The 17,217-nt window shown below is 35.3% G+C and overlaps 1 protein-coding gene across 2 annotated transcripts; it reads right to left on the bottom strand.

Annotated features, from left to right (window-relative positions):
• Positions 1–287: 287 nt before the first annotated feature.
• On the bottom strand, positions 288–16,592 carry LOC116300135 (fibroblast growth factor receptor 2). Of its 2 annotated transcripts, XM_089025680.1 has the most exons (23): positions 16,431–16,592; positions 16,202–16,278; positions 14,775–14,950; positions 12,832–13,163; positions 12,355–12,414; positions 11,970–12,140; positions 11,319–11,517; positions 6,915–7,172; positions 6,496–6,750; positions 5,977–6,297; positions 5,521–5,565; positions 4,273–4,413; positions 4,106–4,130; positions 3,506–3,680; positions 3,054–3,156; positions 2,859–2,969; positions 2,433–2,623; positions 2,117–2,239; positions 1,899–1,972; positions 1,639–1,679; positions 1,269–1,365; positions 951–1,053; positions 288–816 (listed from the first exon to the last, which is right to left on the bottom strand). In XM_089025680.1, exons 3-23 carry the CDS (start codon positions 14,839–14,841, stop codon positions 655–657), a joined length of 3,054 nt encoding a protein of 1,017 aa, XP_088881806.1. In that variant the 5' UTR covers positions 14,842–14,950; positions 16,202–16,278; positions 16,431–16,592; the 3' UTR covers positions 288–654. The 2 variants fall into 2 exon arrangements, with proteins under 2 accessions (XP_088881806.1, XP_088881805.1); XM_089025679.1 differs by having other exon boundaries at positions 16,202–16,592.
• Between the last annotated feature and the right edge of the window lie 625 nt (positions 16,593–17,217).

Raw genomic sequence — 17,217 nt, 5'->3', positions numbered from 1 at the left:
TTATTATGGACAAATTCGCAAAAAAATCGCCGCAAAAATCGCTAGTGTAAACGGGGCTTTAGGATAACATGTAGTGATTGAAGATAGGTAGGTGGGTGTGAGAGAAAGTCGTGAGTGTATCGAGTGCGTAAGTAGATAGGTAACACATTTAAAATCAATTGAGATCTACACCACACAGCATTACTGCGATTTACATATTTCAGCATGCAGCTCGGAGACTGCAGAGTTCGCATGTTTATGGAAATCGCAGTAACACAACTTTCAAGGAATTCTTCAGGAACGAGACATTTTACAGTCTACAAATGATTTCAATTTATTTCAAATGCAAATATATCGGTAAAGAGCAGGAATATATCTTTATGCGTTATAGAAGCTGTTGCCTTAATGGCGACTCAGTCATGATTTACCATTTACCATGTTTTTTCCCCTCACCAATAGGTCTCCTGTATATCTTATAATAAGACCATAATGATGATGTTTTAAAACTTTTTTTTTTTCAATTTGACGAGGACATTCCCCGCCTGTATAGCTACACTCAGGACCTCAGCCTGCATTGCTGAAATAACCCAAGTACTAATTAAACAAATAACGTAGGACAAAGAAGAGAGTAATTGGTATCTATAGTAGAACAAGAGAAGCCTAGCTTTACTCATTTTAGACAGCGGTTACTTGGCCTTGTGTTCCTGGTCCAATGTGATAAGGGTTGCCTCTGACGGATCCCTTTAGCGTTCCTAGGTCTCGTTTTCCTGCTCGTCTTGTGCTTGGAGTGACGGGTACGTTTTGGTACTGTCGGCATTCCTTAAGGTTAATGTAATCCTAAAAATAACCAAAAAAAAAAAAGATACGAGATTTACTTTTGTTGTTCAAGAATACATAACTTAAAATCAACATTATCCCGACATTGACCAGCGACAACAAATGAAAAGCAATAACAGCAATGAAACACACACCCTTGACTGGACTTCCTCCAGCTTCATAAGTGTTTCCTTCAGCTCTGGGAATGTTGGTCTGTCATCAGGGTTTGTCTCCCAGCAACTCATCATTATGTCATACCTATAAATAAAAAACAACAACAATATCTATATCTATATATATCTTCTTTTTTTTTTTTTTCTTAGATTCCCTTATCCATTTATTTGTTTCTTCGCCTTTTCTCTCCTCTCTATTTCTTTAATTCTTCCACTATATTCACTATTTTTTAATATTCTTTTATTTTATTTTATTTTCGTTTCTTAGTACCTATAGCTACCCTCCTTTTTTTCACTTACAGTTCAGGATCTACGTGGCCTGGTCGTTTCATTCGGTATCCTTCCACAATGTGTAGTGGGATTTCCTTAGCAGCAACCCCTGGGAACGGCTCAGCACCTATGATCGCACAAATTAGAGTAAACAACTATCTTACGTCAGTAACACTGATTTTTTTTTTCGTGATTTTGAATGACGGAAGCCAAAACCCGTGTCTTGGGCTGGCGCCAACTTTGTCGAAGTCGCGTAATTATGAAAGTCGCTGTAACTTGTGTACGACATATATTTACTTATAGAAATGACCTTTCTCTTTTTTTTAAACCCAATACATATATACGCAAAAAAAAAAAACTTTTGCCGACGGATTGATTAAAGAAGGAGAAATGTACTTACCTATTGTGCAGATTTCGTATAGGACAACTCCAAAACTCCATCTAAACCAAAACGTTCATAAGACTTCAAGATTTTACACAGACCGGTCATATATAAATATATAAGGTTATGGCAAGTTTATTGTAAAGGGATTTCCATTGTATAGAAAAAGACACAATCATGCATAATTGATTCCATAGAATGATGCTCAATCATATCAGATATAACGAGGTAGTTTGTGTAAACATCTGTATTGTATTTGATAACAAAACTACACTTACACATCACTTTGTGTGGTGTACTCTCCTCCACCGGTCAATGCCTCTATGGCTGTCCACTTCACTGGCAAACGACCCTACGACAATTACCATGAAAATTCACATGAAAATATTCATATAAAAATAGTCTAATATGAATTCCTTTTGTTGCATTATTCATCAAGATAACTATGACAAGACTGTGTATGTGAGATGAAATCAGAAGAAAATCTGGTCAATACCTCTGTCGATCGAATATAGATATCGTCGTTGCTGACATCTTTCGCCATTCCAAAGTCTGTGACCTTACAGGACAGTCCATCACCAACAAGAACATTACGCGCTGCAAGGTCACGATGAAGGATCTAGAATGCAAAGCAATGCCATCGTTACTATAGCCAAACTAAGAGGAGAGTGAGAAAACAAACACAACTAGAAATGGCAAATTTGAAGGAAAAAAATGGGTTTGTAGCACGAGCTAAGGGATTCGCTATCCCTGTGGAAAGTAGATTGGAGGGGTGGGGGGAAGGGACATTAGGGTTGTTCCTGAAGGCATACCTTTTGAGAGGCAAGGTAAGCCATGCCATCAGCAGTGTGCCAGGCAAAACGAATGAGCTGTTGTGATGTCAAATTTGTGTTAGGCTTGATTTCTGGATCCGAATAGTAGTCATCGTTCTCTCCTCTGCTCTTTCTCAGATATCCCAAGAGATCGCCAAATGGTACGTACTCAATGATCACCAATGGGCGGCCTTTTAAGAAGTTGTTTCAATTAATAACAATGTACTATCTTTATCGAAAACCATTAAAATATATTGCCTTTAGAAGGATTTAATGTTGAAGATGAAATAAATTATATTCAGATCAGGCAGTCTTGGGGATAAGCGCATCATAACAAAGTGCTCATTCTATGGGCGTTTATTTTGGTAGCAAGAGTAAAAATGCATCATGTGAAAAAAACTTTTCGTTAACTGTCCCTGATCTCACCTTCGTCTTCCCCGCATCCCAACAGCTTTATCACGTGTGGGTGTGGCTTCAATGTCTTCATGAGCTCAAATTCTTTCATCAAATCTTTCACTTCCGCATCAGATGCATCAGCTGAATTTGATCAACAAAAACGTTTCAATTGACGCTTTTCTTGGTTAGGTTATTTAGATAGAAATAAGAAGCATGTATACTCACCATAAGGGCTCTTAATAGCCACAAGGTTCCACCCCAATGTGTTTGGTCCAAAACCATGCACACGTCCTTTGTAGACAAGACCAAATGCCCCATTACCAATAACCTGCCAACAGAAAAGAAAATACCAAAAAAAATCAATCATACAAAGAGGAATAAACAAATAAAGGAGTGAACAGATAAAAGAATGCAAAAAAATGGTCATGATTAATGGATGGGTAAATGCTGGATAGATGTCCAGGTGGATTATGTTGTCCTATTGATCATACGTACATGAACAAAAAGGCATGCCTTATTGTCCAAGACGACCTTGCTCGCGTGAATATTATTTTCAAATTCACTGATGAGTGTTAACTTTAACATGAATAATTCATCACCAACCAATGTTTGAGTTTGTTTATAGAATCTAAAATGGAAGTCACATGAATAAGATTTGAAATGAATAACCCAAATACCTTTACGATACATATTTTTTCTCGTGGAATAAACCATTCAGGATCCATTTGGTAGCGAGGGCTTCCCACCATTGACTGCTTCTTGATGGTACCAGACTGTGTATCTGCTTGGAGCAAATGACTATTGACTGAAGCACCTTCAAGCATGTTGCTTTCCATTGTAAAAGCATTGAAACTGGAAAAAAATATCATAAATACGTTGAGTCAGGGCTAATTACTTCTCGTAAACTCAAAATCATGTAATAGAAGCAGCCCATTATGTTTTCCCACGATTAAGTCAATGTTACTCGATCGTCATCTTTATGAACAAAAGAACATAATTAATAATGAACAAGAAATTATTGTAAGATAATGATGCGATCGTGATATGTCCACCGAAAATGAGTAAACTTTTTACAGCAGGTCTATCAGTTCTGTTTCCAAAAACATCATAGTGCAAATTGATCGATGGAATACAATCCAACAAGAGAATAAGCATAGTAGGTACTTCATTGTCATCCGAGGATAATTGTTTGTGCGCTGAAAATATGAATACAACATAAAAAACAACAAAGGGCAAGTAAATAAAGTAGACAAACGATTGTCCGTGGTTCCTTTTACCTTGTGTGATGAATATACCAGTTATCTGAAAATCAATAGTTATAGGTATTGAGTTAAAAGAGGCGAAATAGATGGGTATCCGAGTAATATTATTGGAACATCATTAATTTAAACATTAAAAAACACGATTAATTTATTTTAGAACTAAATTTGAGCTAAATACTTACCCTTCTTAGCTTTTCGCCTCTTACGGTACGAATATATCAACAAGACCAGCAGTGCCAACCCAAGTACTCCAGCACCAACACCAACATACAGCCATAAGTTCTTTATTGGCTCGTGATTATTTGAGTTCTTCTTGGCGGCAGCTTTGAAATGAATTTTGTACATGAAATCGAACTCTAATATGTTCATACTTAAATAGGCACCAGGATTTTTTTCCCTCTCTGTGCACTTATTCCGAACTAACCGATCCAATAATCACCTCTGAAACTATGAGGGAATTAATCATTAAAAATATCAAAACAAACCACAACTAAAGCATTAGTAAAGCAACTAAAGCTGTAATAACAAAAACCATGCTAGTGAACATAAAAAAGCTCGCCTAAATACTTTCAACTGTATTTAGACGCTATTTAAAAAGTTAACCCAAAAAAGGAAAGTTATAAAAACAGTAAAGTATTTAAAAAAACATATTTATAGAAGTTCAATTGCACAAACAGGCTTTTGGAGTTAATCTTCTATAAAAACACGTTTTGCTTAATAAATGCATCGATCAAAATGTGTTTATTTTGATGGAAAACTAAAATGGTAAATTAGATTACACATTCCGAAGAAATGTGCGTGCAAATAAAATTTCCACCAGTTGTACTTTTAACTAAGAAATACCCCAAAGTGTAGGGGCTCATGGAGTACTTAAAAGGTTACTTTAAGTGTGGCTTATTACGACTGCATCTTAGCTGCGCAGAAAGAATGAACAGCCAAAATGAAGTCCTTCGTACCGATCCGTGCAAACCATCTTACTAATAATATTTTACCACCAATAAACCATTATCATAATGGCTGACAAGCAGACGAAGACGAGTTCACCCAGTCATCCTTCAAGGCTTAGCAAGGGTGTTCATTCAAAATATAGGTTGATAGCGCCAACTCAGGTAAAAAAGGTCAATTTCTATACTTATAAACGCATTTGGGGTGCTTTTATAAATTCTATTGTGAACTAGTTACTGGGTGATCTCGTTTTTATGCACTTGTCAGCCATTGCGAGAACGGTTTTTGGGAAATAGCCTGTCCAGTGGAGCGAAAATATTTTTATAGCTCACGAGCGTAATGACTAGAAATGCACTTGGCCCGTCGTAAACTTGATTGCGGAGGCTAAAAATACAGACGTTTTAGGGTTGGTAATGTTGTAGAAATATAAAACAGGCTATATTGCTAAATTATTAAAAAAATTATGAGTTTTTGTCGTCCCTTACCTGCTACTATGTCTTGTGTCGGCATTATTGTAAAGATGCGGGTGTCTAGAATAGTAAATTGTGCATGAGTTACTTGAAAGCATGATTTGTGGAAACAAATGCAAAAACATAAACGGAAAGGGAAGGCACCAAACATAAAAAATATATATATTTAAAAAAGTTAGAAGACTAAAAAAAAAAAAAAAGACAAAGCAAAGAATCAAAATCAAATCGATATATGGGTGAGCCGTACGTGCCCTGCCTTTGATCATCAGCCCAGAGGTTGTTTTAGGGTTCGACATAAAGATTCAATAATAGTCTGGAAGATTTGTATGCGTGCCAAATGTTTTAGGAATCATCATTTGTAGCATCTAAAAGTTATTATGCGTCGTCACAACCAAATAAAACGCTTTTACGATATTTTTTTTAATGCCACACATCGAAAAGGGTATATCGTGTACTTAAATAATTATTTACCTTTTCCAACTGTAATAAGACAAGTGTTATCAATATCAAGTGTGCTCTCCCCGTACTTGTTCCAGGCCGTGATTGTATACTCAAAAGTCCTTTGCCACTTCAGTTTAAACTTATACCAGGTTCTCTTGTGTGTAACATTTATACTCTTCCAGGCCTGTGTATTTCTTTGTGACGCGTTGACAAAGGAGCGGTGTTTGATGGTGTACAAGAACACAGGGGCTCCTCCACTTTTCTTGGGCGAACTCCAATGGAAAATAAATGTAAGATCCAGGCTGGCGTCGCCCTTTTTATCGCAGTCAACTTGTGGGTTCGAGGGTGGCCCTGTAACAGAAATACCATTTTAAAGTTACGCTAACCGAATATTAAATGAAAACGTGGGCAGCTTGCAATTTGGTCAACAGAATGGGAAGAACAAGAGTCACTAAAGGTAGTACCTTGGGGAAATGAGATAAAACAACTGCGCATGCCCGTAGTATGTATACAGTTTGCATGATATTCTAGGGACAATAAACTACCTACCAACTTGTGTTAAGACAAAAGTTTTATTGTCTTGACCAAATGGATTATTAGCAACACAAGTGTAGTTCGCATAATCAAAAGAACTGGAAACTTTTAAGTGGAAAACCTCGGCGTTGCGTTTCACTAGAATTCCACTGGCAAACCACCGAACAGATGCTGGAGGATTTGCTACAGTGCGACAGGAAAGCCACACGTCTGTTCCGATTGGCACAGGAATTATGTTGATTTTCTTTGAGGAATTGATGACTGGTGGATCTGTAGGTTAAAAGTTGCAAAATTAGTAGATCAAATCACTGATAGCGTTTGGACTTAGTATAATAAATATATTATCTTATAATAATTATATTATTTTTAAACAAAATGTTGTCGATGTCCTACATTCCTGATCTTAGTACATAAATAAATACATTTAAGCTTACATTGCACGTCTACTATGGCTTTAGGCTCGGATACTATCCTTCCCACTTTGTTTTCTGCAACGCATTGGTAATGTCCAGCGTCTTGCCGCTTGATTCCAGGTTTCGTGAAATATTTGGTTGAGTTCCCCTCCAATGTCTGGTTGTCTTTCAACCACTTTATTGTTGGTTTTGGCTTCCCTTCAACTACGCATTTCAACTTAAGATTTCTGCCTTCTAGTATAGTTATACTTTTAGGCTTTTCAACAATCCTTGGGGGAACTAGGATTAAAAGAAACCAACCATATAGTATTACTTCTCCAACCTTCAGTTCTCAGCTAATTTTTCCTACAACCCTCTGGAAGTACGAGGGTGATATTACCCTCGCTGAGGTAGAAATGAAGAAAGTAGTCAGCTCTACGCAGTTACGCATACATAACCTAATGCAGAAGATCGGCACCGACGGTTTTCAGCTCAACGAGTCGAAATACAAATAGCTTAATATCATTCTCTAGATTAATTAGATTAGTAGAGCCAGTTATAATTAATCAGGGATAAGGATATCGAAGTTGTTTCATGCGCAACGCTGTTAGGAGTAACCGTTTCAGACGATCTTAGGTGGAACGGGCATATAGAAGATATATGCAAAAAGGTTGCGACACGCCTCTTGTTTTAATATTTGTTTTTAATTGTAAAGTATATCGCAATTCAGCCAGCCCGGAAGCTGCAATGATGTAACTAATAAAGCTATCTCTTTCTTTCTTTCTTTCTATCTATCTATCTATCTGTCTGTCTGTCTGTCTGTCTGTCTGTCTGTCTGTCTGTCTGTCTGTCTGTCTGTCTGTCTGTCTGTCTGTCTGTCTGTCTGTCTGTCTGTCTGTCTGTCTGTCTGTCTGTCTTTCTTTCTTTCTTTCTGTCTGTCTGTCTGTCTGTCTTTCTGTCTGTCTGTCTTTCTCTCTCTCTGTCTGTCTGTCTGTCTGTCTGTCTGTCTGTCTGTCTGAAAACTAGCTGTTTGCCAGGTGGGCGCTCAAAACATAGGTGAAAAGTCTGATTTATTAATTCGTAATTCACTAAAGCCTATGCTACCTAAAACTAGAGGATTTAAACTTGGTATGTTGAATATAAATGGTTTACTAGCGCACATCGACCAACTTAGGATGTTGTTAACTGATCTGGATTTTGATATAATGGCCGTCAATGAAACGAAACTTGACTGTTCTTGTAGTAACGATCTCGTTAGAATTGATGGTTATTCTCTCGAGCGAAATGATCGTAACACAAATGGTGGTGGTGTGGCGCTATACATACGTAATGTCCTAACCTATATTGTTAGAAATGACCTCGTAATAGTTCCGAATATGGAAATCATAGTCATTGAAATACACAAGCCTAAATCAAAGCCTTTTCTTGTTTCAACTTGGTATAGGCCACCAGGTTCGTCTATTGATTTATTGAAAGATTTTGAAATGTTTTTAAAGGCTGTGGATTTTGAAGACAAGGAATCAATTCTGTTGGGTGGCATAAACTGTAATCTAGCTGCTCACCCGAAAGATTCTCTTGCCTCTCAAATGAAGTTTATTTATGACACGTATCAATATTCTCAATTAATTAATGACTATACACGTGTAACCAATACTTCTAAGACTATGATAGACCATTTAATCACAAACAAACCCGAAGCAATATCTGCTTCGGGAGTTTTACCGGTGACGTTGAGCGATCATTATCTGATATATGGAATAAGGAAATTGACATCCCTCAAAAGCGAACCTAGATTTGTCATAACTCGCTTTATGAAGAATTATAGGCCTGATTTAATAGTCGAGGATCTCAAAAATGTTCATTGGACTCTAATAGACAACGTAAATGGTCCAAATGAGATGGTACATTTCTGGGAGAACTCTTTTCTTGACATCATTAATAAGCACTTGCCTATTAGGAAAAGAAGAATAAAGAACAGGCCCTGTCCGTGGCTAACACACGATATAAGAGGGTTAATGCATCGGAGGGACTATCTTAAGAAACAGTATATTAAATTAAAAACTGATGCCATTTGGTCTAGCTACAAAATTGCTAGAAATGAGGTCAATGTTGCCATTAGGAAAGCAAAGAAACGGTATGTTACAAATGAAATAAGCAACAATGAAGGTGATAGCAGACGTACATGGAAAGCGTTGAATTTATTACTCGGCCGGAAATCAAAGATAACTGGCATTTCAGAGTTAAAAATAGACCAGTCTATTTATACTGATCCAGATACGATAAGTGAAGCTTTCGATAATCATTTTTCAACAATTGCGTCAAAAATTGCTGATGATATTAAACCAGCACAAGTGTCTCCTACATCCTATGTTACTAAAGCAACCTCACGTTTTGTTCTTGTAAATGTTGAACCTTCTTATATCGTTAAACTTCTATCAAAATTAGCTGTTTCAAAAGCCACTGGCCTGGATAATATTTCTGCTAGGCTATTAAAGGATACAGCTCAAATTATTGCTTATCCCCTTTGTGCTATTTTCAACAAATGTTTAGAAACAGGTATTTTTCCAGAAAATTGGAAAAGAGCTAAAGTGTCACCTGTTCATAAAGGGGATAAGAAAAACGATCCTAACAACTATAGACCAATTTCAGTTCTGCCAGTGATTGCCAAGGTGTTTGAAAAGATAATTTTTGATCAACTTTATTCATATCTTTCTTCTAATAATATTCTGAGCAAATTTCAGTCGGGCTTTAGACCTTGCCATTCAACCCTTACGGCACTCCTTCAGGCAACTGAAAGTTGGTTTCAAAATATGGATCTTGGTCTCTTGAGCGGAGTACTGTTCGTTGATCTTAGTAAGGCATTTGATACCGTGAATCATAGAGACATGGATAGTGGCTTAACTAACCTTGTAGTTTCCTTAGATTTAGCGAAAGCCTTTGATACTGTTTCACATGACATCCTAATTTCTAAACTTAAGCACTATGGGGTTGGTGGAGTAGCATTAGATTTCTTTCGTTCTTACTTAACTGATAGAAGTCAATGCTGTACCATTGAAACCTATACCTCAAATCCAGTAACTGTAACGAGCGGTGTTCCACAGGGCTCGATTTTAGGTCCGTTACTGTTTATAATTTATATTAATGACTTGCCTCATTGTCTCGAAATTAGTCAGCCTCGTCTTTATGCTGATGACACCCTAATTAGTTACGCATCAAAGTCAACTACTGAACTCTATGATAAAGTGAATTTAGATTTACTGTGTGTCAGTGACTGGCTATTGGCTAATAAGCTGAGTTTGAATGTAGTAAAATCTGAATATATGTTAATTGGATCAAATTTTCAGCTTTCAAATTTGGGAATTTCTTCGCATATCATGATTAAGGATCAAGAGGTAAAGAGGGTAACCTCTTCAAAACACCTTGGTGTGTATTTAGATCAAAACCTAACTTGGGATGTTCATATTGAAAACTTATGTAAGAAAACTGGCTCTTCCATTAATGGTTTAAAACAAGCCAGAGATTTTGTCCCTCTTGATACCTTAATACTTATGTATAAGGCTCTTATTCAACCGTTATTTGATTACTGTGATCTTGTTTGGAGTAATTTAAACAAAGGCCAAGCAGACCGACTTCAAAAGTTGCAGAACAGAGCTGCCCGAATCATAACCTTTCAGGGCTATGACATAAGGTCAGCAGACATCTTGCAACAATTGAATTGGGACCGCTTGGCTATAAGACGCGAAAAGCGCCTTTCTCTCATGATGTATGATATTTTGCATGAAAATACTCCATCTTATTTACAGGATCTTTTCTCAAAAAGTAAGGATTCAAATGCTTATAAATCTAAATTGAGAAATATCGAAGATAAATTAGAAATTCAAACCATTCCAAGGACTGAATTCCTTAAAAAAAGTTTCTCTTACAGAGGAGCTAAATTATGGAATTCTATTCCTTCACATATCCGAACTTCATCCTCTAGGTTAGTTTTTAATAAGAATTTGTCTAATTGGCAGTCGGATAGTACCTAGTCACTTTATATTTATCATTTATACGCATTTTAATAGCTATATATATAGTTCATATTATTTAATTCATTTTTAAATATATCACATATTATATGTAAATCTCTTTCTTATGAAGTACGACTTTCATGTAAAGAAGTGTATGACACTTATGAAACTATCGTCCTCAAATAAAGGTGCATTCATTCATTCATTCTGTCTGTCTGTCTGTCTGTCTGTCTGTCTGTCTGTCTGTCTGTCTGTCTGTCTGTCTGTCTGTCTGTCTGTCTGTCTGTCTGTCTGTCTGTCTGTCTGTCTATCTATCTATTAGGCAATACATCTTTGGTTTCTTTGCAGCGGTATATGAGGTGCACTTTATAACTAAGTTCGAATGGATAGTTCGACAATAAAATCAATAAGTATATATATTAGTCAATGTCCATACCTGTCACCACAAGGCGTGTTTTACTTTCCATATCGTGAGTTGTCCCAACAAGTCGAATGGAGTACACAGCCTCATCCTCCAGTTCAATATTGTTAAGTACGAAAGTAGCTTTACTTTGAGGGTTAATGGCTTCAATGTGGGAGGCTGATTTCGTCACACCAGTTGAACAGTTGTTTGTAAATTGTTGTTTGCTTTCGACCTGATTTAGAATAGAATTATCATAACTTAATACTCCGCTACTTTCTCCTTGATCCTTGCATTCATGAAATGTTTAAAACTTCACCCCCCACCCCTCATCCCTGTGGATTTAACCAACAGGCCTCCTAGACTCAGGCGAGCTCAGGCGAAATCTTCCCCTATTGGAGACCAAGTGCGATCCATTCCCTAGAGTATCATTTCTTTGTTTAACGCTTGCGCTCAGTTGCAAATGTGAAGAAGCATAAAGAAGCTGAAATTGAGAAAAAGATCCGCCCGAGCAAAGGTGATCAATTTGTTCGTATATTCATCGTTTCATATTGTGTGTATCTTTTTCACATTCTCCAATTGCTTTATTCATTTATCCTTTCGTTAAACCTTTTTATTTATTTCGTCTTTTCCCCCTCAGTTAGACATTTTTACTTGATTATTTTTAGATATTCTTTGTTGTTTTACCTGATAAGCGCATATTGGCTTATAGCTCCCTCCTTTGTAAACTCCAAATACAACCTGGGACAAAGCCTTGGTATCGTCTTCTGTTAATTTGTAACTCCAGCTGAATGTAGCCTTCTCACCACGGTTATGTGACACAACTAGGCCACGCGTTGAAACGAATTGTGATGTGTCCTTAAAATAATGAAAATAATTGTAATATTTGCACTTTTCTTGATTAACTCGGTCTTTTACATCCTTTTACATTCCTTTCTACCACTTCTTTCTCTTTTACTCCGACGAAGGACTAGCGTCCGAAACGTCAGTAAGTTTTTTCATCTTTTCACGGTGTATAATTTACCTTTTCATCATTACTGTTTCATCCTGAAAATTATTGTCAATTAAATACCTTAACGATGAGTTTGGTTTGAGAGTTTAGCTCGGATTCATCGTCATTTTTGTAAAGTATCTGTAATATAATGATCATAATTATCGTAATGAACAAATATGACTAATTCGCTGATGGATTCCATTTTCTTAATGTCGGAAATTGATCAGGAACTAAATGGACGCATGGACGGACAGAACGAAAGAACGACGAATCGATAAGTGGATAGATGAATGGATCTGGATATGTATGGATAGGTGGATGAAAAGAGAGATGATTGGATGGATGAATGGATGAATTGAAAGATGGTTACAGGTCGGTGGATAGGTGGGAGGGTGGGTTCATTAATTGGGAATATGGGGTACGAAACTAGTTATTACATTTATGTAAATAATACTTAAACAAAAACAAACAAAAAAACAAAAAAAGAAAGAAAGAAAGAAAAAAAGAAAGAAAGAAAAAAGAAAAAATAGCACATTAAAATCATGATATCCTTACATCAAGGGCGTATGTTCTTTCGTCAGAAGATTTGATACCAGACAGTTCAAATATAGCCAATCCTATCGACACGTCTCCTGCCCATCTTATGCGCCCACTGTATTCTAGAACAGCACTGTGCTGTTTTAAGTCAACTGTACTTGTACCATTTTCAAATTGCGAAATGTATACAATTGAGTTTTCAAAATCATTCTTTTTCCAAGTTCCAAAGTGCATGTCATCAATAAGTGTCTGATTGGAAAATGTCCAAGTAAAGTTGACCGCGCGTCCCGTATACCCAACAATATGGTTGCCTGGGGATGACAGCATTCGTGGCAAAGTCGTTTGTACTGCTGAAAATATTCAAGATAAAATAATAATAATTTGATGTTAATGACTAATCTTTTCAATTATGTTCTTTTTACGTCCCCACAATGCTGGGTGAGGTATTTTTCATGTACTTATGCATGTGTAAATGATTTAAGTAGCTGATTGTAAATTGCCTATATATAGCGAGATTTACGATTGAATTTGGAAAACATAATAAAGTTTACATTATTATTATTATTATCATTATTATTATTACTATTATTATTATTATTATTATTATTATTATTATTATTATTATTATTAAAGATTAGAGGTACGTACTAGGATTTGCTCGGAAGTAGGATAGCTTCATGAGCGACATTTTTACAGACACTCTCATAGACGTTTCGGTCCGAATTCAGACCTTCAGTTCAATGCAAGCTGAAGACGTTAGAGCTACGCGCGCATTTTGTATCTAGACTATGGCGCAAGCCATTCTAGAATTGGCAAGCGTTTTTTAAATGCTTTGAAACAAAATACGGCCATTAATTTTCCTGTGCTTTCGGGATTTACTATACGTTGAACATATTTAAACTTATACTAGTAATCATAAGTAAAAACAAAAGAACAAAGGCTGGTCAAATATTGCCCTTATTTGATTGGAAGGGAAGGGTGCTGACATATTCTTTATGTTCTATCGAGGGATGTCTCTAAGAAATGTTACTCCTTTTTTTTTTTTTTTTTTTTTTTTTTTTTTTTTTTTTTTTTTCATTTATTATTAGTTCAATGTGTTTCTTTACCATTCATACTCAATATAATTATTTATATATATAGAGCAAGATAGCTTATGCAGGTTATGATTAGAACACGAGTCGTAGCCGAGTATTACTCTTGTTTTTTGGAGATATTATTATAATACTTTATAATATTCATATTTTGTTTCATTTGCTTGGGCGCTTTTTCGAAAGGTATCAAGCGGAACACCCAACGTACGCAGTTCATTCACTGAATTCAAACAACGTTGTCGGTCGGAGATCTGAAATCTGAGACCCGATGGAATTGTAGGTTGTAAGCTGTAAATTGTTTGTGGTTTTAATATGTAGTTCGCAAAAGTTAATATTTCGATATACTAACTTTGAGCGATGATCTGCGCTGGCAAACTATCTGGGTTAGTGTATATTAATTTTTTTTTAACGAGAAAACACTCAGTACCCCACAATTCCAATCGGTCTTAGATTTCTGATTTCAGATATCCAACCAACGTTTTTTGAAATAGGTGTATACATATATGACAAAATATGCCAAACTGAACAAGTGTGAACAAGGTTAAATCTTTAATTGTGGAACTATTGCAAAACTGAAAAAAGCTAATAAACTATTAAATGTAAAAAAAGAAAAAAAAAAAAAAAAAAAGGAAATGAAAGAATTAAGCCAATAAAATAATTGAAAGTAGCTTATCTAGATCTTATATGTCAAATTCTTAATTAATTAATCTTAGTTAATTAAAATTTTTAATTATCTAATATAAGTGCATTTTTTTGAAAGTAACAATCTATAGTTCAATATTCATGATTCAAATTTAACATTAAACATTACTTTACAATTTTTTTTTTTTAAATATCAAGCCTCGTTAATAACTCTGTATATATACGAACCTTGAGGTGCAAGAAGAAAGAAGAGCAGCCAAGGGGTCAAATACCAAAGAAATAGCAAGCTCTCCATGTCAAGGAAGACTGTTTGAGTCTGAAGTCAGAGGAACTTGCCTTAAGCATCAAATAAACATATCACGAATCTCATTGGACGTTAGAAGAAGACCACGCCTTGAGTTTGTCTAATAAAACGTCACAATAAAATCATATGAATAACACAACGCCAAATAATATATTTTAAATTTAGCTACATTTATGTTATTATGCCCTGAAATTTGTATTTTTAATTCAATTTAGATGAATTATATTTTGTATTGGTTTTTGTTGCATTTCAAGTTTAAAAGTTTTTTTTTTTTTTTTTTTTCGGATTAATTATATGGTTTTTTTAAAGCGAAAGAGATGTTTAAATACGCTCCAGTTTTAAGCTTTAAAATCAAAAATGATGAAATTATTATCTGACAGTTAAATAATAATAATATTAAAGAATATGTAAATAATGATGAAAAAGCTGTAATTTAATAATACCGCGCACCAGTACTTAAAAATACTAATATCTGGATAAAACACTTTCTAGTAGCGTTTGTATCTTTTTTTGTTGTTGTTGTTTTTTTGGCAGTGATGCAATTGTTCTTAGCGTTCAAAGTTTGTGCTGATGACCAAGTCTTCGTGTCTGTATACTTTCTGAAACAAGCGAATATTAATTAATCGATACAGCAAAACGAAAAGGGAAGGCAAGTGTATAGCCTTGCAGCTTTGAGAAAAATGAACTCGAATTTGGCCAAGTATGCTCTTCACAAATGGAAAAGAAAATGCGGAAAATTAAGTAAAATTGCTCAAGAATAAAAATAAATTACATGCCATCCTATTAAATTTCTTAGCTCCAAATATTAATAATTCATTTCATAGTTGAAAATTTATGTATTATTATTGTTTTTCAGACTTTTTAACTCAAACCTATCGTGACCACATACCACGATTTAACCTTGTGATAAAAGGTCACTTGGGATGTTGATGTTATATGTAGTTACAAAACGCACGTAAAAATCTACCATTTTGTACGTGTAAAAAAATATTTACTTGCTTTTTTGTGCGTACCATACCGAAAATAAATTATGCGTTGCTGAAACAGAAAAATAAAAGACAGAAGCTGTTTAATGCGTCACCTTGCGTGAAGAACAAAATGAAGAATATTCAATGTTTATAAAAAAATTGTCAACAGCAAAAACTTAAAAATAAGGTTGAGAAAACAATGTACAAATACAAATATATATCGAATACAAAAATGCCCAAAACATTTGTTAAAAGCTTGAAAATAACGCAGCACAGGTATTTAAAGCCATGCATTTTAATGCTGCAACCAAAAATATTGTTGAGCCAATGTTAAATGACCTTTTCGCAACACTGAATAAATAATAATAATAAATGTACGTTACCCAATAGTCGTCACTTGCGGTCATCTCTCATTGTGGATACAGATAGGGTACGAACGACGGAAGAAGACGCTAGATAACTATAGTTAGACATTTAGTTCATTATTTCAGTGTTGATAAGAAATTGTCAGGATGCACGAGGTCACATGGATAGAGGGACTTTGACATATTCAAAGACTGAAACATAAAAATGAAACGACTGCCAGACACATGTAGACTAGCTCAGACTAACCACAAATAGCTTGGCCAGACAAGAGATAATATGTAGTTCACTGTCTATCGTAGCATCCGATCCAAGGGATTTTCTGTCGTATGTTGTTGTTGTGACCTGTAGTTAATCTACAGTAAGAAGTTACTTTTAAAGTTATGTTGAAGTGTCCGCCATTTTATTTCTAAGAATCAACACAATACAATATCCCGTATGTGGGAAACTAGGTCGAGTGTATATTTGCATGCATGATGATGATTAGAATAGACACGATATTGCATTGATATATTTAGCTACTTAATTATTCACGCGTGGATCACAGCAAAACAACGATAATTGTCGTTTTGCTCATTAACATTGTCCACCAAAAGAAAGACATTTATACATTTACACATTTCTAGACATTTACACATTTAGACATTTACAGATTACGCATTTAGACTAAAAGAAATATCGCGTGTTTCCTCGAAGGTTCTGGCTTCATCCCAAATCCTCACTAAATGGTCAGGGCATTCTGGATATTCGATTCACGAGTTGAATTTTACATTTAATGTTCAGGCTGACGAACACAAAGCAAAGAATACATAATAAAACACGTGATATATCTTTTAGTCTAAAGTGTAAATGTGTAAATATAAAAATGTGTAAATGTGTAAATGTCTTTTTTCAGTGGACAACGTTAATGACATTGACTGTATATGTAATTCGAATTCAAATAATGCAGAAGGGACCACAGCACCATACAATAACTAAAAAGCTAGAAACGTTGAGCAGCCAGAGTTGGAATTCTAGTTTATGGTAAGGAGGTTTT

This window comes from Actinia tenebrosa, unplaced genomic scaffold (assembly GCF_029948245.1).
Source record: "Actinia tenebrosa isolate PJP-AT-01 unplaced genomic scaffold, QUT_ActTen_1.0 PGA_scaffold0__85_contigs__length_37466705, whole genome shotgun sequence".
In the NCBI taxonomy this organism is placed as follows: domain Eukaryota; kingdom Metazoa; phylum Cnidaria; class Anthozoa; order Actiniaria; family Actiniidae; genus Actinia; species Actinia tenebrosa.
The sequence above is the reverse complement of the archived record's forward strand: the minus strand, read 5'-3'. Positions and strand labels throughout refer to the sequence as shown.